We start from the raw sequence: 18,150 nt of genomic DNA on the forward strand, positions 1-18,150 counted from the left end.
GGGAAAGGAAGAGTGACAGACGGGAAGAGACGGCAACGAAGGGGGGGAAAGAAGGCAATTAAGAGAAGCAAGTCTATGGTTCTGTATGGATCGATCGCATGTATGTATGTGTATGCGTATGTATGACGGACGTGACTTCCCTGGCAGAAGTCGCTGTAAAAAGGGCGAAATTGGTGGTGTAAAAGGTGGCAGGCAGGGTGGTAATCATACAGTCACGGTTTACGGGAGGACTCCCTAAGGGAAACAAGGCGGATCCTCATCCATGGTCGATGCCTGAGCTGACCCAGGCAGGAAATCACCCTCGACTCTCCAAACGCCCGTCGCGAGCAAAAACGTGATGGAGCGCGGCCACGATCGCCAAAACAATTGCTGGTTGCGCGGCAACCGACCCGGAGCTTTTACGCTTTTTCGTTCCCTTCGGACGTGTTGCCGTGTCGCGCCGTCCCGTGACTCAAAGCCTGAGCCACACTTAGTCAGTCCCGGAAGCGGCGGTGCGATTCAAGTCATGTGCCAGAGCGTCAAGCCACACCTCCCAATCCATGCCAGACATTTTTGCTCCGGAGATCGAGTAGAAGTGCGGCTATTGTCACCGGTGCCCCCAACAACACTCCAATTGAGCACGGTGTTGCTGATAGTGGTGTCAGGGACGCTGGAAATTTTGCATTGCCTGTTTTGTTGTCTTTAATTCTAAGCATGTCAAAGCAGTAGCTTGCTTGGATTTCCTCACACCACTTAGGGTACCACATTGCGGTATTGCTTTGACATCTCCGATCACGACCGATTGACATTGAAATCCTTCCGACTTTTTTACCTCACCACATACATTACACTCCAATATGCTTCAGACTCGCTTGGCCCTTACGGGCCTTCGTCTTCCGTTTCGAACCTTGTCTACGGCCGTTTCGTCGCGGGCCTATTCGACTGTCGTTCGCGAGCAAGAGAATCCGTCCGCTGACGAGCCTGCAAGTTCGACCTTCGACCCCAGTATCGCCTTCGCCCCTCCACCCACTCGTGATGACGCCGGTATCCTTCTACGCTCCTACACTCCACGAACTCCCGGTATCAGACATTTGCGCAGACCGATCAATGACCACCTGTGGAAAGGACGCCCGGTGCAGAAGTTGACCTTCCCCAAACGAGGTCAAGCCAAGGGTGGTCGTAACAACTCCGGTAGAGTGACTGTCCGCCATCGCGGTGGTGGCCACAAGCGTCGTATACGAATGGTTGATTTTGCGCGTGACGCTCCCGGTCCGCACGTGGTGGAACGTATCGAACATGACCCTGGTCGGAGTGCTCACATTGCTCTCGTCCGTAGCCAGGAGACCAAGAAACTCAGTTACATCCTGGCTGCGGAGGGCATGCGGGCTGGTGACGTTGTCCACAGTTACATGTCTGGTATCCCGGAGGAACTCTGGAAGAGCATGGGAGGTACTGTAGACCCTGGTGTCCTCGCTGCCAGAACCGCGTGGAGAGGAAACTGCCTGCCGCTGCACATGATGCCTGTTGGTACTCTGGTCTTCAATGTTGGCCTACGCCCTGGTCAGGGAGGCCAGCTCTGCCGTAGTGCCGGTACTTTTGCGACAGTTATCGCCAAGGGTATCGATATTAAGGCGAAGCGTGATCATTCGGACGGCCAAGAAGGCGAGGCCGGGGCCGTTGAGCAGAAGCCTCTCACGCAACGCGAGAGGCAAAGAAAGGAGCGCATTTCTCAACACGTCACCATCCGTCTTCAGAGTGGTGAAGTTCGTCTCATTCATAAGGACTGCTGCGCGACTGTTGGCGTCGCTAGCAACCCTAACCACCAGTACCGCCAGCTTGGTAAGGCTGGTCGCTCCCGTTGGCTCAACATTCGGCCTACTGTTCGTGGTCTCGCCATGAACGCCGCCGAACATCCCCACGGTGGTGGTCGAGGCAAATCGAAGGGTAATGTTGACCCGAAGAGTCCTTGGGGTATGCCGGTATGTATTCTCCCTTCACTATTCCTTCCTTTGCTTCCAGGCCTCGTCCGTGCTAATGTCTTCTTTTCTTACAGGCGAAATCCGGTTACAAGACCCGTCCCAAGTGGAAGATCAACAAGGCTGTGGTTCATCCCAGAGAGCGCAACCAGGGCAAGCGTCGTCGTGGATACCACTAAACGCCGTCGTGGACATGAAATTCTTATTTATTCGTTGGACCTCCTTACAGCAATCTCACGGTTATATCAAATGTGATTCTATCATCGCTCGGGGTAAAAGCTGGGTAAAGCAGAGCATGGATCTTCGGAATGTCCCCATCTGTCGAAGGTCCTTCTTGTGGGTTTAGATGGTGGGAAGTCTTTTCCTGTTCACCTTGTTGTACTATACTTTATTTTGTCTTGGCTACGATGGGGGATTCCAGCTGTCTATACTCCAGCTCCTTTGCTTTCTATCCGGATTTCCTTCATGTGTTGTTTATGCTCCGGCGTTTCTCTTGTATACTACATGGGTTAGAGTACAATCAATCCTATTACACAGTGCAAATATAGATTATGATCAGCTCCTCTACTTATGAGAGTATTGTATCTGCTGGAGTAGACAGCGACCAGTCCTGGCATGGGATAGGGCGGCATCGGGGCGAACAAGCCGCGGGTCTAGAACTGGCTGAGACCGATAGAATCGAGCCGAAGTCAGTGGAGTAAGATCATCGCATCGCGCTTAAGTAACTCACGACGTTTAACATCGCCTTTACGTCCGCGGGAAAACCGCTATAAGCTTTACTCTTTAATTGTCGCGAATTACACTTTGTTAGCATGATGGCTGACTAACAAATTAGGATCCTTGGTTCCGTTACGAGTCCTGTAACGTCCTCGGCCTGACCGACATAAGCTCGACCGTGCACCTATCATCTTTCCCTATAGCCTAACGGCTTTTATGTTTTTTGGCCTTCTCTTTATGCATACCGGTCTTTTTTGCCCGTTCGATGCCTCCAAGTATCGATGATCGAGGTACAGCACCTCTAGCTCGGAAAAGCTGTGCCCACATTGCAGGCCATTCTCGACACACATCAGCTCCCCATCCGCATCGCGCGCCCGGCCATGGCTGATAATGCCAATCGTCTACCAGGGCAGACTCAAGCTTCTCCATCCCAGCCACAGCTGAGTGCAGCGCATGAAGAGGCAGCGCCGATTGCCGCAGAGAATCACAATCCAAACAGCCATTATATTCCCCGCCCTAAGCGTATCGCATGCGTTCTTTGCCGAAGGAGGAAATTAAGATGCGATGGAAAGAGACCCAGTTGCGGTACATGCTCTCGGTTAGGTCATGAATGCATATTCGATGAAGTGCGCAAGAAAAGCGGCCCAAAGCGGGGTTATGTGAAGCAGCTAGAAGCACGTCTGGGTATGTTCATTGTCTGTCATTATTTGACGCTCGATTTCTGCTCGGAGGCATGTGAGCGCCGATCTCATCGTCTGCTCCGCTAACACCACGCTTATTATGCAGCCCAGGTCGAAACTCTACTTAGAAATCAAGGAGCACAAGTACAGCAAAGCCAGGGCAATAGTCCTATTGCTTCAGTGATTACCCATTCGGCTGGCGCGCCCGGTATCTCTCCCCAGGATGGTGTTCATATGCAGTCTCCGGAGGGAGAGGCCGATCCTATCTCTTCGACTCCCACATCATATCATGCAGGAGCAGCAAGCAGCGATAATCCCCAAGGTAGCTTGATAAGACTGGGGCTGGAAGAACCCCTTCCCACGCAGGAGGTTATTGATGAGCTGCAAGTTTTCCCCATACAATCGAGATCTGTATCCGCCTTCTAATGCTATACAGGACTGCGATATATTTCAAGAAGATACATCCTCGACTTCCCATGATTCACCGTCCAAGGTATTTGGCAGCTGCAAGCCTTGCTCCTGCCTCACGGCCTCCTATATGCTTACAGTACATGATTTGGTGCCATGCGGCGTCTGTCACGGACAAGTACTCCAGTCTTCACAGTATTTTCTACGAGCGAGCTCGTAAGTACGCCGAATTGGACGAGTTAGAAGGTCTTGGTGAGCGTGTGGTGTCTATCTCACATTGTCAGACCTGGGTACTCATCGGCACATATGAGTTCAAAATGATGTTTCTTCCTCGAGCGTGGCTGAGTGTTGGAAAAGCTGCCAGACTGGCGACGATGCTAGGTCTATGTGGTATAGATGAAGATGGTCTCAACATCAAACAGACCTTGCCACCTTCCAAGGACTGGTCTGAAAAAGAAGAGCGAAGGAGAGTATTTTGGATGGCTTTCTGTCTCGATAGATACGCAAGTGTCGGTACTGGATGGCCTGTCTCGTTTGATGAAAGAGATGTCAGTTGCTCCAGCACATGCTTCAATGTCCGGGAATAGTTTTATCTGACTGAGCTCGATAGATCTTCACGAATCTTCCAGCGTCTGAGGAATCATTCATCGATAACAACCCGCAACAGACTGGTCGTCTCGCAGACATACTGATAACCGGGAATATTTCCACAATGTCTACTTTTGCAGGAGTCGTGATATTAGCTTGCATGTTTGGGAAGAATGTCGCACATCTGCATCGTCCTGATCCCCAAGATAATGAACATGATCTCACTGGACTGTACTGGCAGCGGCACCGTGCCTTTGATAATCTCCTACTCCACTTTGCGCTCTCCATGCCGAGTCATCTGCGGCTGACAGTCTTGACGACCGACCCGAACATTATATTCTGCAACATGGCTATTCACACAGCAACGATTTGTCTGCATCAAGGGGCAATATTCGTAGCGGAAAAGAACAAAATGCCAGAGCAGATCGCCACCGAGAGTAAGCGACGGTGTATACTAGCTGCCGATCAAATCTCCAACATAATGAAGATGATCATCCATCTAGATCTGAGTGTTGTCAGTTATATCATGACTTCTAGCTCTCTGAACATGCTAACAGGAAGCAGATGGACCCATTCATGGCGTTTTGTATCTACGTGGCCGCGCGGGTCTTCATCCAATACCTGAAATTTCGCCCCAGTGACTCCGCTGCACGTTCATCTCTACAATTTGCCTTTTCTGCCCTCGATGCCTTCAAAGAAAAGAATCCGCTAGCAGAACCATTCGTCATGCAACTTGAACTTGATATTGGTGGAACTGCCTTTGGAGATGTTCGCGCTTCGAAAAGGATGTGTATCGCGTCCCATATACCGGTAAGCATGCTTGCTATAGCCGTGAAGACGATCTGCTGATCAGCGACTACCCTAGACTTGCGCGAACAATACGCAAACTGCAAACCAATCAAGAGGCCAGGACGACAATACAACCCCAGATCACGCTCAAAGGACTTCTGGATCCACGCCCACTGAATATGCAAGTCAACAGACTAGTACCACTGAAACGCCACCAGGCCGACCAAGCAAAACAATTCACAGCGGCTCTGTAACATCCAATCATGCAGCACCGACCAGAAATGGCAATAATATTCCAAACTTGGATACGAACATGTCTTCTACATCCAACGGCAACGCCAACACCCACCAGTCAACCAACTCCATACCCTCACACCTAGCTTCCACTCAGAACAACCTCGCCTACTTGGGACCAGCGACATACCCCTCATCCACACAAGTCCCTATACAGCCAGAACTATTCTCCCCCAGTGTCTTCGCTCCGTTCCAATACGGAACCAACACTGTCTTTCCCAACCAGTCAACTCAGCTCGATCCCACGAGATCCGAAAACCCCCTCACTACCGATCCTACATGGAATACCTCACAGAATCCTATACCTGACCTAGGCGATGCAGACCTAGTCAATAATTCGTCTAATGGCCCCGAAGCTCTCAGCGATGCTCCGTGGGCATTACTCGCCTCAGGAGGCTGGGAGTCGTGGCAAGGGTTGAACTTCATGCCTTGAGCTTCAGCTTGAGCACGACAGAGTATTTGATGATGTGATCTACGATATATAGACTAACGATTGGTGTTGAATATATCATGAGATTTTACCTCTTCGACAAACTTGTCGAGTGTAGCACGTTTACATCCTCAGGACAGCATTCGCGAACCGAGTCACTATATCATACAAGCACAGCAAAAGGATTCTATACAAGACATGCAATGCCATGCTTAATATCTACCGTAAACATCGTAAGCTCAAATAAAACATCCAACGCACCGAACGCCACAACACACACATACACAAAAATGCGAGATAAATATCAAAAATACCACCATTACAAATTCCCACCCGCAGCCCCTACAATCCTCAATCCACCCGGCCCCGACCCATCCGCAGTAGTAGAATACGCAAGCCAATACCTCGAAGGATGCCACGCGACAGCCGGAATCCCCGAATTGGCATTGCCTCCCGTAGGAACGGTATGAACACTCTCGCCCGTTTCCGCATGGAAGATCTCCAAGCCATTACCGCCACAGCCTACCTCGTCACAAGCACCGCAGATGAATCTACCGTCGAAGCTCCAGCTCACGCCGCGCAGGGCTCCACCATTGTTGCTCGAAACAGTGCGCTTGCAGATCCAGTCTGTTGTATCCCATAGCGAGATGAGGGCGTCGCTGCCCCCGACGGCGAGGTAGCGACCTGTGGGTGCTAGGGAGATGGAAAGGCAGGCGGAAGTGTGGGCGTGGAGGGTGTGAAGGACGTCAAAGGACGGGTAAGAGATGATCTTGACGGTGCCTTCGCCGGTTGTGGCGAAGAGGTGGAGGTCGGGGGAGGAAGGAGTGGAGATGTGGTGTGAGAAGGTTGTTGCGTTAGTTTGGATGGGTTGGGGGTGTGGTTCTAGGGCTGTGTAGATTGATGGTGTAAAGGTGGGCTTTTGTTGCTGTTGCGTTGCTGCGGCGTTGGGTGGTCCGTCTGGGTGGATGGTTGGGGTGGATGGGGTATCGACGGAGATGGGTATGAGGGTGTCGTCCTGCAAATATTGGGCATTTTGTGAGTTTTGAAGTTCCTGGTGCTGAGCATCTGCTTTGTGCTAGTGGGTGTTCGCTCACCTTCCTGCCAACAATCATTACCCTTCCATCAGCAGACCAGGACAGGGTGAATGCCTCGCCTCCGACGTCTAGACGACTGACGCAGGTCTTTGACCGGACATCCCAAACGCGAACGGTTCCATCGGTGGAGCAGCTGGCCAGCTCGGAGTCTCGAACAGGGTTGAACACGACTTTCTCAATGCCAGCAGTATGGCCGCGCAGTTCGGTGGAGTATTTCACTTGCGAGCGCTCAGGGTTCCAGATTCGAAGGGTACGGTCTGCGGAGCCGGTGGCAATGAGTTGGCCGGTAGGGTTCCATGCTATTGTGCGAATTCTAGATTGCTCATCGCACTCCATCAGTATGCGTTCTGCTTCTCTTTTATGAGAGTAATGTGTCGGATGGGCATTTACGTATGAGAACCAGGCCCACGAGCAGCAGGATCATGGTAGTTTTGTGTTTTTAGACCACCAAATGCAAGACCAAACCGGTCTTTTGGAAGCAGGTTCCGTCGAGGAGGCGCCATTGTCAAGGTAGTACTTGTGTAATTGTTGCTGCTGCTGGCGGGTTCGCGATTGCGGCAGCAGCAGCCTGGACTGATGCCCCGCGGGGCTGTGAATGGCGGAGTGAGGAGGTATTCCTTGCCAATAGAATGGCAAACTGGTCTTCAGTAACGAAAGTATCTTCTTAGAGCAATTGCGAAATGACACTGTCGAATTGCGGGGAGATTTGGAAGAGCTCCTGCGCGCGATGTTCGATCGATGCCCGCAGAGACCGTGAGGCGCGTTCGGTGATTGGCTGGAGCTCGGCGATAGAAGATCAGAATTGAGATGACATAATGCTGGCACTCGCCAGTTGGCTAGGCACCTGTCCAGAACTAAACAAGTCTAGTAGTTGGAAGTTATTCGTTTTCATGAAACTCATGAAAAGCCCTGTTCTTTATTTATAGTTCGGTAAGTTGTCCAATTCATGCGATAACAGTATTCCTTGGTAGGATTGCCCCGAACATGCAATCAGTATATGGTCAGGTGACCTAGCGGAACTTTCCAAGCAGCAATTATCTTGCATATCAACCAGTAGTATACGACGGAACTATACAGGAGCTTATTGCATCTGCGTGCTTGACTCCATCAGACATTCCTGGTTGATGCATCCCGCCTTCTATTAGCCCTCTAGTGCGAATCGAACAGATATTGTATAGGGCCGAAAATTCTCTCCGGGCTCAACCACAAATTTCATCTACCGGCATCTAAGACTTGAGCCTGACTGCCGACGGCCTGATCGACGAATAGTCAGGCTTTGTTATATCCTTCTCAGGACGATGCTCGACTTTGAGGATGACGCGTCTAAGCGCGAAAAATGCTACACCACCATAGGCCAACTGCCTGCTTTCATCGATCCCAAGCAGCCACCCACGAAACGGTCCCCCTTCTCGGCCATCCTTGGACATCCATTCGTTCACACGGTAAGACACCCTGTTTTCTAGATATGATTCCTAGGCTTTTATGCTGTCTGTTTGTGCTGTGACAGTTCATCATATGCACGCTGGCACAATATCAGAGAAATGCTAACTAGTCGCTGTGCAGGTTGAAGTCATTCTGCCCAAGGACATCCTGTCATATGTGGAACCCCAACTGCAGAATTTGCGATATGCTAGAGTGTTCATGTCGCTATCTTCTTTGCTAGAGGGTGAATTTTTCAATACTTATATCAAGACCGGTAATTATTGCCTTTTTTTTTTTTTTTTTTTTTTTTTTTTTTTTTGGCCTCTCGTCGCCTCGCTGGGGCATTAAGATCGAATTAGTAGCTAACATACATGGTACAGGGAATATCCTCATGATCTCAGAGGGACGCTCAGGCTCAGACAGTGTCTTCACACTCAAAGATGGTCTATAGTCCCCGACTTTGTTTTCCTAGCCTACTCAGCTAACAGCCCCCCCTAGGCATCTTGAAATTGGAGTTGAGCAAAGAAATCTTCGAAAGAACAGGGCTTACAGGTAAGCCTGTTCGCAGCGGAGGAAGAAAGCATGCAAAAGAGAGGTTCAGTATGTGCTCTCCATACCATGTCCCCCAGAATGAGGAGACATGCTGACAACAAGCCCTGACAAACAGTCGTGGAAATCAACCTTCGGCTTCCGTCCATGCTTCACGGCAAGAAGGGCTTCGAGAGAATCGTATGGGCTTTCAAGAACGTCTTGAACCAATCAGTAGCCTGGCTATTCTTCGATCTCACAACTAGCTCGGGTGGCGTTTCCGAAGGTACCATACCTCATTAAGCACCCTTCTGCAAATTATCTCCCAGGGCTATATACTAAAACACAAGCAGATGACCCTTCCCTCAAAGGAAACCATCCCCAAATCATCAATTACAAGCCTATAATTACCGAGCACTCCAATATCCTTGTCCCCCGTCTCCCTGGACCAGAAATCACAGACAAGTCCCGCGAAGCAGCAGAACTAGAAGATCACTGCAGCGAGCTCTCCGAGTGGCTTGCAATGGTATCCCTCCAATCGCCTCGCGTATCCGTCTATGACGATGTCGATCCCTATCTATGTCGTTACAGTGTACCCGACTCGGATAATGCAAAGCCCACCAGTCTTTTCAGCTTGAAGTGGCATGGACTTGTCCCGTCTCGTTGGATTATCGAATTATTGGTTGCGATATTGTATGTTCACATACCTTGCTATGGAATTTATCTGATATTGGTTGTTGTCCTGCTAACGTGGCTATCTTGTGCGTGTTTAGGAAGGAAACTGCTCCCAAGTCTATCGCCCCGTACGCTTGGTTCGCGCTTTCTGCGAGTGCGCTGGGAAGAGAAGCTGTGGAGGCACGCGATGGGTACACGGTTATGGTGCTTCCGACACATGTGCCAAAGCAAGATGTATCTGGAGTGCAGGCAGATAGTTCGTCTAAGGGCGATGGTCGGCACTTTATATGTTGGGAGTACGTCGGTGCTTCGATTCTTTGAACTGTTTTATACTAGTATACCGTTGTAGAGTGGGCTCAGGAGTTACTGTTCTTCGATACTATACCCCAAATCTAAAAAGCACTTACTACATTCTTGGTACCATACACGTACGCAGGCTTATATAGTCCAAATTATAATATTATTCTGACCTATTGAAGTTGTCCTGCAAGTCCATTGCTATCCAATATCATATTCCCTTGTCGCTTTCATTTGACCATCCAACCATCCATCCCAAAGCCCATACCCAATACACGCCAAACGATATTTCACATCCCTTTAAACAAAAAGAAGTAGCGACCAAGACATAGAACACGGTTATCCGATAAGATCATTGACCATATCCTGCAAAACAGGTCGATTTCCAAGTACTCTACCACCGCTCATCAACTTAGCGCCCCTTTTAGCAGGTTTCTTCAAGCCAGTCGGCGATAGTCGAGTCTGCACAGGACCAAAAGGACTGCGAGTCGTCTTCTTGGCCGACACGGGGCTCTTGCTCTTCTTTGGACTAGGTGTAGACTTGTCCAGACAGGATTGCGATGGAACCATTTCAGACTCGAAAATGTGATCCGTCATGGCATCTCTAGGCAAGTCATAAATCCATCCTCGCTCTTGGACTAGTTTCACGTATTTTCCTAGGAGCTCGTTTCCATCGCGGAGAGTACTCTTGCTTCCGACAACGAGAAGCTTAGTCCGTGCTCTGGTGAATGCGACATTGACGCGTCTCCAATCACGGAGTAGATCACCGACGTTCTTGTCAGCATTGCTCCGCACGCAACTTAGGATGATAACCTCTTTGTCCCGGCCCTGGAACTTGTCTGCTGTGTGCATCTCAAGATCCGGTAGGTAACGGCTAAGGTTTTGTTTCAGGAGCGAGAGTTGGCTTCGGTAGAGCGCTATCACACCTATGCTGCGTGCCGGAATGCCGCTGGAGATGAATGCTTCAACGAGTCGGCTGCAAATGGTTGCTTCAGTAGGGTTCACAATCCGTGAACCGTTTGCTACATCCAATGCAGGTATGGAAAGCGTATCCGTGTTAACAAGTCGGGTTTTGGCAGACGGTTCGACCAGGTCTTTGAGCCAGCAACGACCCTGGCTTGTACCCAAGCAAACCTGTCGCTGACTATGAGGTTGGGGGAAGGTGCTGGGATGATGTTGCTTGAGACCGCCAATATTGGGGATATTGAGCGAACGCACTGCAACATCTCCAGTCCCACATTTGAGACGACCAGAATAGATGAGAGTATTGGATAAAAGCATGATGTCCTCACACATTCGATACTGGTGTTCCAGATTGACAACAGATGCGGGGTGTGAGTCAGACAGCAATTTGAAAAGACTGACATCCAAGCCGCCTTCTTGGGCCTCCTTGTTCTGCACCAGCGGAGGCAGTTGATAGTGGTCACCAACAAGGATAAATGTCCTAGCCATTCGAATAGGCCCTAGACATACGGGAAGCGTGATTTGGGAAGCCTCATCAACAATACAATAGTCGAACATGCGTTGGGAAAAGATACCATGACTGACCCCGAGGCAGGTAGTCGCCACCACTTGCGAATCTTCGTAGGAGGCTTTCAGCTCTTCCATTGTGGTTTTAGGCACCGCTGCCAAGTCTGCAAACTGCTGAACATCAGGATGTACTTTTGCAGGAGCCCCGATTCGCAAGATACGGAAGTTGTCATCCTTGATTTTCAGTAGGATGTTATCAACCGCTGTGTGGGTGTATGAAGTCAACAGGACGCTCTTTCCTTGTGCCACCAAGGCACGAATGATATGAGCAATGGTGGTTGTCTTGCCAGTACCAGGCATTCCAAGGACCAAGGCATAATCTTCCGCTCTCATGACCTTGTCAATGGCTTGTCTCTGATCGACGTTCAAGGCTGCCTTGTCGGATTCAGACAAGGTATATGCAGATGCTGTGGTCCTGAAAGCGGGTGCCTCCCGTTTAACAATCAGCCTCCTCAGCTGTCTAGCCTGAAATAGATCCCGTTCCATCATGGAAACCAGGTTCGTTCGGACAATTGCCATGCCGTTGCTGAATTCGTCCTTGTCTAAACGGTAGACCGGCTCTTCATCCGACTCAGCCGGTGACGGAGAGGCACCGTCTTCGAGTATTTCCATTATACCCTTGAATGACTGGTTACGCTCGGCATCAAAACCTCTAGCTCTCGCTCTGGCGTTATGTAGCCGCCTGTCTACCGCGACGGTGATGTGTCTTCGGCTGACTTGCACAACGTATCCATTTGCAAGAGCAAAGTGGCCCTTCTCATCAGAAACCACGATAGGTTCTCCAAGTGTGAGTTGGGATTCGGTAAACGAAAATGATGAATGAGGTTGCTTTTTGACGAAGGTATAGCGATAGCGGTTAATTTTGGGTCCATCTTTATCCTCGTAGGAGGAACTAGGGTCGATGACGACATTGCCAAAGCATCGGCCCAAAGCCTCGCGCTCGCTACTAAGCATGGTCCAGAGCTCGCGTTTGAATCGGATCATGTTCTTTTCCTCTTTGGTTAACAAATCATCCCATTTTCGAAAGAAGTCGCGATCATCAGAAGTCAGGTGGTCCATAGCGTTGACAAAGTCGTCACCAAGACCGCTAGTTTCACCGTCACCATCATCTGCAAGCTTATGGTAGATAAAACAAGGTGTCTTTGAGTAGCACTTGTTGCAAAATGACGACTTTTTGGCCATCGGCGGCAGGTGCGTTCTCTGGCGCATATATCCGACTATGCGATTGCGCTGCTGGATCATCTGTAAGAGCTCATGCCGGATACCACGAATGCGGAATATTTTCGTTGTTTCGAGGTAATATAACAATCCAAACGTACACTCCACATCTACAGGAACGCATCAGTTTCTATCAATAAGGGAACTGAGCACCGGTGGGGTTTTCTTACCGTAGCGATCAGAAAGCAGCAAAGTATACAGGGCCGTCTGTGCCCTGTGGGCCTGATTTGTATCCCTATTGCCTGTTTTGAGCTCAAGTGGTATGACCAGGTTTTTATCGCTTTCGCCGTCATGACAAGCGACTTGCACAGTGGCATCAACGTTTCCTTTGAGTCCGTACATTGGAGACCAAATATGCTCCTCGACTTCAAGAAGCTTATTGATACTCAAACTCATCTTAGAGCTGCCACGATCCTCGACCAATGATTCTGCCTTTAATTCAGTTAGTACCACTACTACGAATTGAGGCCGGGTAACTTACACTTGGCTTTACCCTGAGGAACCGCTCTGCCCAGGCTTGCACGCCCGGTATTCGACTCATGATATATTCAACAGCCTCCGGAATAGTCATGCGGATCAAGTATAGATCCTCGATGCGCTTGACAGTAACGCCTTCAATCAGAGTCTTTAGCGAGTTCGTGTCCCATTTGTTGAGCTTGATTGCTTCTTGAAACACCTCATGAAAAATGTTCCCAAAGACTTGCGCTTTTCCTAGATCGGACGTGTATTTGATACGATCCTGCAAGACGGCGCGGCGCTGGCAACTAATTGAGTCTGCTACGACTGTTGCAGAGACCAGGTGGTCCGGATGGAGTATGACCATGTTCCTAGAATCATCCACGATGCAATGTCCTGTGGCATCGAAATCTCCGATTAAGTGAATGTATGACTCCTTGACGCATGGGCACTCGCACCAGGACTCTCGAAGGATGACGACTTTCTTTTCCTTCGTCCTCTCATCTTGTACAGAAAGCACCTATTTCTTGTTGTCAGTGGCAATGCAAAGCTGTTATTTTCGATGGTGTCTGACCTGTTCTGGCTGAACGCGCCCTTTGAGGGTTTTATACGCAGACTCGGCAATATCAACAATCAGGTAACGCTTGATGGCTTGTCGGCTTCTAACGTTCTATATATGGGGCTTAGTAAGTATGTAACACATGAACCCACTAAGAATGACAAACATCGTTTGATGCATCTGCTCCTGAATGCATCATGGATTGTTCGATGGCCTCTATATCCAAGCCATCATCGTCAAATTCATCACCAAAAGATGCATCCTGTTCTCCTTTATTTTGAATGGACACTTCGGACATCGCGTTAGGATAATAGCCAGATTTTGCTCCGGGAATTGGATGTCTAGAAGCTGCTGGCCCCGTAGAAACAGGCTTTGCCATATCCGTGCTCTGCGACTTTTCGCATTGAGCGAGAAGATCCTCCATACCGTCCGATAGACCATCAAAATCATCGCCAAATTCATCAGCATCAAGGGTATCAACATCATTAGTCGGTTTATCCACATTAGTTTTCATAGTCACTGCACCAGTCTCTCTCCATTCCTTAGTTGAGGCGCAGGCCTCTGTCGAAGCCTCATTTTTCGCAAGTCCGTCACTCAGAGCCTTGTCTTTAAGGTGAGAGGAACCAACATCCACAAATGGATCCAATGAGGCTTCGGCGAGATCGAAGAAGTCCTGGTCAAATTCATCGTCCCCGTAATCCGATGAGGACTCTTCCAACGGTTTCCTGTCTTCAGGGGCAGCATGAATGATTCTGGGCTCTTGCACTTGGCTGGTTTTCTTCGAGGCTTGAGCTTGGCTCTTTCTATCCTCTGTCGGGGATTTTGACCTACTACGCCGGCCTTGGTTGCGTGCTGGTATAGGAGACGAGTCAGTTGTGTCCGGTAGCGGCACAGGTGCCTTTTTCAACGTCTTCTCGATTTCCTCCACGAGAGAACTGATCTTGGGGCCTTGATAGTTTCCCGAGTTGACAACATTGCTCCTTGTCCTTGAGAATATGCTTCGTCCCGTACCAAAGTTTTCCTTGTCGATCCTTCTTCGCTTGGCTTTTGAACTGGGCCATTCTGCCATACAGCTGTTTGATCGTCTAAGACCTGAAGAGTCTCGGCTGGTGCGCACTGACGCTGGCGTTTGCGGGGAAGAAGAGAGGAGATTTGTGAAGCGCGGTCGAAGTATCTCACCATTGCCGTTGGCAAGGGTCTTGCTCACATAGCTGTTCCACAGGTCGGCGGCGAGGTCATGCTGCGGAGTCTTCTGGAGTGTCTGAGAATTCTGCAAGTCAAGAGATCCTTTACGCCTGCTCTTCGAAGTCCCTGCCAGGGGAGAGCTAGTCGGAGATGAGCTGTGGCGGCGCTTTTTACCATGTGCAGGCGTCTGGGACATTCTATCAGGATTTGAGCTTGCGGGCACATGCTGCCAAACAACGTAATCTTCTGGGGTAAATTCCGGCATAGGAGCATGGATGAAAGCATCCTCTGCATTGTTGATAAGGTCCGCTAGAGGGATCCTATTTCCTGGAGTGTGAGGGCATTCTCTCGGTGCCTTTGGTTCTGCTGCCTCTGCTGTTTGATTTTGATCATTTTCATCGGGTTCCGTCACTCCATTCAACCAAGACGTCTGGTTCTCCTTGTTCGCATGGCCAGGTGCTAAGCTAGTCTTCTGAGGGGGCTTGTCAGGAGTTGGTTTATTTTGTTGATTGTACCGAAAAGCATTCAATTTCGACCGTGATTGCGAAGATACTCTGTGCGAGCCGTTGCCTGTGTTCATCGTGTTTATAGTTGGCGTTCTTCGGGAGCTGGGGGGCAATGGGGCATCTCGAGAAGAAAGGCCTAGGCGGTTAGCAAGAGTATGTCAAGTGGACCCTCAATCATTCGAATGATACCGCGAACAATAGGTAGTTACCTTTGTTTTATCGACTGACATCAGAATTCCATGCCAGGCGAGTCATAAGTGACAGGTTCAAGACAGAGTGCTAATGCAGATCAGAATTGGTTCGATGCACGCAATAGTAGCAATGCCTATGCGCGATATGCGATAAGCCAATCTAATTGGTCTCGAACGCGTCGCGCGTCGAGTGCTCTTGCCTCAGGCATGTACTAATTAATGCCTGTGACATCAGGCCGAAAGGCGGCAGGGAAATTTGCCTGTTCGGGCCTAGCGGCAGAATCCCAGCAGTCATCGGCCTTTTGCGGCTTCTGAACATCAACCGCTTGACCGTCACATCACCCCTCCACCTGCCGCTCCTGCCGCTCCAACGAAAGTAGTGATATTTGAAATCACTCAATTGGGTCGACTATTGTCGTCGCTGGTCGAACGGATTCTTAATTTCGGCATACCAATCCAGCGGTCGTTGCCTCGCCATACCCGACAGGGATCCTCACCCGCCACCGCCTGTCCCTTATCATCCACGTTGAAAACTAGGGGTTTCTGAATTACAACAGACCCTCCGCACATTCACAATGTCCGCTCGTCCGTTGTCGCATTGCCTTCGCGCTCGCTGTGTCCCCCGCCGGGCCCAGAACATCCAGGGCTTCTCGACCCGCAGCAACCTCCGCGGTGACCACTATGACCCTCCTACCGGCTACCTGTTTGGCCTCAAGCCCGGTCAGAAGTATGTGAAGGAGGGCTGGGAGAATATGTGGTACTATGGATTCATCGGCAGTCTTCTCGTTGCCGGTGTCGCATACGTCTTCAAGCCAGACACTTCGTATGTTCAACCCCTCTCCCTCGTGTGACAGCTGAAGTGGATTGTCTTAAGACCTTTCTGCGCGTCACGACAATACCTTTCCCTGTATTAGCAGAGTCGAGGATTAGATGCTGACTTGACCACAGGATACAAACATGGGCTCTGGAAGAGGCTCGCCGGCGGCTGGAGGCCGAAGGCATTCTGGAGGACCCTGACAAGGTCCAGCGCAAGTAAGGTGCTTTGGTCCGGAAATATCTTGTACTTTGTACATAGAGCGGTCGGGCGTGGAAAACAATCTTCGTTCGAGTGGTGTCAATAGGCACATTACGTCCGACCCTAGACAGGGCTTTTCTATTTCATTTCACTGTTCGCCTCCAATTTCCTGCGTGTATCTGTCATTCTATATCCTGAATCTTTTCGTTGACATGCTTGCAATGTTTCAAAAACGGGAGAAATAGATGTCTGTACCTTATACATGGGTTGTATGATGTGTATCTCGGTTTTCGGCTACGTTCACACTGGATAGCAACCTATCATTTGGTGTTATACAACAAGGAAACGGTATTGATAGTATGTACTGTGTAATAGTTACAGATATTGTATGTACTGAGCCAAATGCCATGGTCATCTATACTTCTGGGTATATATCCGTTCTTCTGAGTAGCGGCATCTCTCTCCTGACTTTAGCAAGGAGATCTAGATCAATGTCCGCAACCGCGATCTGCGGCTCTTGGTATTCATCGTCAAGCTTGGCAACAACTTCGCCCCATGGATTGACGATCATGGAATGTCCGTAGCTTCTCCTCTTTTCATTGTGAGGCCCGGCCTGGGCTGCAGCAATCACATAGGACTGCGTTTCTATAGCTCTGGCGCGTAAAAGGGTCTCCCAATGCGCTGTCCCGGTAGGAACCGTAAAAGCTGATGGATATGTGATGATTTGGGCGTTCTGTCTTCTGAGAGCCAGACTAATCTCAGGAAAGCGCAGCTGTGTAAGGTTAAACGTGAGCAAGACGCCTGGCAATATAAGTTGGCTGCTTCCGGCTTACATCAAAACAAATAGACAAGCCTACTCGCCCAACGGGTGTCTCGAAAGGCGGTAGTATCTCCATTCCCTTCTCGACGCTCCTTTAATTGACATTAGCCAAGTTCGATCAAACCGCATCCACTTATTAAACTCACGCGCTTTCCTTCAATACTGGTCCACCCTTGATGTCCACATCGAATAGGTGGACCTTCTGGTAGCGTTGTGTGATGTCGCCCTTTTCATTGATCCAAACGAGGGTGTTCTTGATCCTACCGTTCGACGCCGGTTCGTGTATCCCTACATTGATGTGCAGGTTGGCCAATTGTGCCTCTTTTTGGAGACCCAGTACAAATTCGCTGTCTTGTACAGAGCGTGCCAGTGAGATAGTCTCTGCAGGCGATGATGCGATATAGTCCGCAGCCTCGGGAAGAAACAATGCCTGTTGATTTGTTAACTAGATGCTCATACTGATGATAATCAAGCGTGAATGGCTTGTGGGCGAACAAATACTATATGAACTTACCTTAGCTCCAGCTGCGGCTGCCTTGCGTACCAGCGTCTTGCATTGCGTCAAGTTGGCCGCTAGACTTCCAGTCGAACATAGTTGCCCCACGGCCTGTGATGAGGGAAATATATCATATCAGTGAGAACTCCGCAGACATAATGAAAAGCCATCTACTGAGGCATTAAGCGCTTACTGCGAGAACCATTTTTATGAACTACTAGCCGCTTGGATTCTGTAAAATGAAGAGTAGAAAGTCTACGGAGGACCCAGAGGTTGATGGCGGAACATAGCATGCTT

General features: G+C 49.8%; 7 protein-coding genes across 7 annotated transcripts; 4 read left to right on the forward strand and 3 right to left on the reverse strand.

Annotated features, from left to right (window-relative positions):
* The first annotated feature begins 612 nt into the window (after positions 1-612).
* Positions 613-2,499, forward strand: BO85DRAFT_413270 (mitochondrial 54S ribosomal protein uL2m). Its single transcript, XM_025657602.1, has 2 exons — positions 613-1,958; positions 2,033-2,499. Exons 1-2 carry the CDS (start codon positions 837-839, stop codon positions 2,132-2,134), a joined length of 1,224 nt encoding a protein of 407 aa, XP_025520131.1. The 5' UTR covers positions 613-836; the 3' UTR covers positions 2,135-2,499.
* A 184-nt stretch (positions 2,500-2,683) lies between these two features.
* On the forward strand, positions 2,684-6,057 carry BO85DRAFT_465988 (putative C6 transcription factor Prf). Its single transcript, XM_025662100.1, has 6 exons — positions 2,684-3,356; positions 3,459-3,735; positions 3,789-4,308; positions 4,371-4,862; positions 4,913-5,158; positions 5,214-6,057. The coding sequence occupies exons 1-6, from the start codon at positions 3,053-3,055 to the stop codon at positions 5,862-5,864; spliced, it is 2,490 nt and encodes an 829-aa protein (XP_025520132.1). The 5' UTR covers positions 2,684-3,052; the 3' UTR covers positions 5,865-6,057.
* BO85DRAFT_389626 (WD repeat-containing protein) lies at positions 6,048-7,821 on the reverse strand. Its single transcript, XM_025656748.1, has 3 exons — positions 7,346-7,821; positions 6,956-7,268; positions 6,048-6,876 (listed from the first exon to the last, which is right to left on the reverse strand). Exons 1-3 carry the CDS (start codon positions 7,456-7,458, stop codon positions 6,181-6,183), a joined length of 1,122 nt encoding a protein of 373 aa, XP_025520133.1. The 5' UTR covers positions 7,459-7,821; the 3' UTR covers positions 6,048-6,180.
* BO85DRAFT_445644 (ribonuclease P protein subunit p40) lies at positions 7,822-9,991 on the forward strand. The gene is made up of 7 exons (XM_025659310.1): positions 7,822-8,397; positions 8,519-8,651; positions 8,758-8,820; positions 8,876-8,977; positions 9,045-9,191; positions 9,259-9,598; positions 9,679-9,991. The coding sequence occupies exons 1-7, from the start codon at positions 8,254-8,256 to the stop codon at positions 9,899-9,901; spliced, it is 1,152 nt and encodes a 383-aa protein (XP_025520134.1). The 5' UTR covers positions 7,822-8,253; the 3' UTR covers positions 9,902-9,991.
* Positions 9,992-13,592: 3,601 nt separating this feature from the next.
* On the reverse strand, positions 13,593-15,596 carry BO85DRAFT_128941 (bifunctional ATP-dependent DNA helicase/ssDNA endodeoxyribonuclease DNA2). Its single transcript, XM_025653972.1, has 3 exons — positions 15,521-15,596; positions 13,656-15,467; positions 13,593-13,601 (listed from the first exon to the last, which is right to left on the reverse strand). The coding sequence occupies exon 2, from the start codon at positions 15,403-15,405 to the stop codon at positions 13,792-13,794; it is 1,614 nt and encodes a 537-aa protein (XP_025520135.1). The 5' UTR covers positions 15,406-15,467; positions 15,521-15,596; the 3' UTR covers positions 13,593-13,601; positions 13,656-13,791.
* Positions 15,597-15,846: 250 nt separating this feature from the next.
* Positions 15,847-16,965, forward strand: BO85DRAFT_445646 (uncharacterized protein). The gene is made up of 2 exons (XM_025659311.1): positions 15,847-16,345; positions 16,471-16,965. The coding sequence occupies exons 1-2, from the start codon at positions 16,098-16,100 to the stop codon at positions 16,556-16,558; spliced, it is 336 nt and encodes a 111-aa protein (XP_025520136.1). The 5' UTR covers positions 15,847-16,097; the 3' UTR covers positions 16,559-16,965.
* On the reverse strand, positions 16,869-18,119 carry BO85DRAFT_445647 (carbon-nitrogen hydrolase family protein). Its single transcript, XM_025659312.1, has 5 exons — positions 18,047-18,119; positions 17,872-17,964; positions 17,504-17,787; positions 17,371-17,449; positions 16,869-17,309 (listed from the first exon to the last, which is right to left on the reverse strand). Exons 1-5 carry the CDS (start codon positions 18,056-18,058, stop codon positions 16,953-16,955), a joined length of 825 nt encoding a protein of 274 aa, XP_025520137.1. The 5' UTR covers positions 18,059-18,119; the 3' UTR covers positions 16,869-16,952.
* Between the last annotated feature and the right edge of the window lie 31 nt (positions 18,120-18,150).

The sequence above is a fragment of the Aspergillus piperis genome (assembly GCF_003184755.1).
Source record: "Aspergillus piperis CBS 112811 unplaced genomic scaffold BO85scaffold_2, whole genome shotgun sequence".
NCBI lineage: Eukaryota > Fungi > Ascomycota > Eurotiomycetes > Eurotiales > Aspergillaceae > Aspergillus > Aspergillus piperis.

Excerpts from the sequence above, each read along its gene's own strand:
- BO85DRAFT_413270 (XM_025657602.1), top strand. The coding sequence starts at position 837 with ATGCTTCAGACTCGCTTGGCCCTTACGGGCCTTCGTCTTCCGTTTCGA. Across the intron at positions 1,959-2,032 it reads AGAGTCCTTGGGGTATGCCG|GCGAAATCCGGTTACAAGAC; the intron begins GTATGTATTCTC and ends CTTTTCTTACAG.
- BO85DRAFT_465988 (XM_025662100.1), top strand. The coding sequence starts at position 3,053 with ATGGCTGATAATGCCAATCGTCTACCAGGGCAGACTCAAGCTTCTCCA. Across the intron at positions 3,357-3,458 it reads GCAGCTAGAAGCACGTCTGG|CCCAGGTCGAAACTCTACTT; the intron begins GTATGTTCATTG and ends CTTATTATGCAG. Across the intron at positions 5,159-5,213 it reads GTATCGCGTCCCATATACCG|ACTTGCGCGAACAATACGCA; the intron begins GTAAGCATGCTT and ends CGACTACCCTAG.
- BO85DRAFT_389626 (XM_025656748.1), bottom strand. The coding sequence starts at position 7,458 with ATGGCGCCTCCTCGACGGAACCTGCTTCCAAAAGACCGGTTTGGTCTT. Across the intron at positions 7,269-7,345 it reads CGTGGGCCTGGTTCTCATAC|AATTCGCACAATAGCATGGA; the intron begins GTAAATGCCCAT and ends TGAGCAATCTAG. Across the intron at positions 6,877-6,955 it reads TAATGATTGTTGGCAGGAAG|GACGACACCCTCATACCCAT; the intron begins GTGAGCGAACAC and ends CAATATTTGCAG.
- BO85DRAFT_445644 (XM_025659310.1), top strand. The coding sequence starts at position 8,254 with ATGCTCGACTTTGAGGATGACGCGTCTAAGCGCGAAAAATGCTACACC. Across the intron at positions 8,978-9,044 it reads GCATGCAAAAGAGAGGTTCA|TCGTGGAAATCAACCTTCGG; the intron begins GTATGTGCTCTC and ends CCTGACAAACAG. Across the intron at positions 9,599-9,678 it reads GAATTATTGGTTGCGATATT|GAAGGAAACTGCTCCCAAGT; the intron begins GTATGTTCACAT and ends GTGCGTGTTTAG.
- BO85DRAFT_128941 (XM_025653972.1), bottom strand. The coding sequence starts at position 15,405 with ATGAACACAGGCAACGGCTCGCACAGAGTATCTTCGCAATCACGGTCG.
- BO85DRAFT_445646 (XM_025659311.1), top strand. The coding sequence starts at position 16,098 with ATGTCCGCTCGTCCGTTGTCGCATTGCCTTCGCGCTCGCTGTGTCCCC. Across the intron at positions 16,346-16,470 it reads GTCTTCAAGCCAGACACTTC|GATACAAACATGGGCTCTGG; the intron begins GTATGTTCAACC and ends ACTTGACCACAG.
- BO85DRAFT_445647 (XM_025659312.1), bottom strand. Across the intron at positions 17,788-17,871 it reads CAGCCGCAGCTGGAGCTAAG|GCATTGTTTCTTCCCGAGGC; the intron begins GTAAGTTCATAT and ends ACAAATCAACAG. Across the intron at positions 17,450-17,503 it reads CCAGTATTGAAGGAAAGCGC|GAGCGTCGAGAAGGGAATGG; the intron begins GTGAGTTTAATA and ends TGTCAATTAAAG.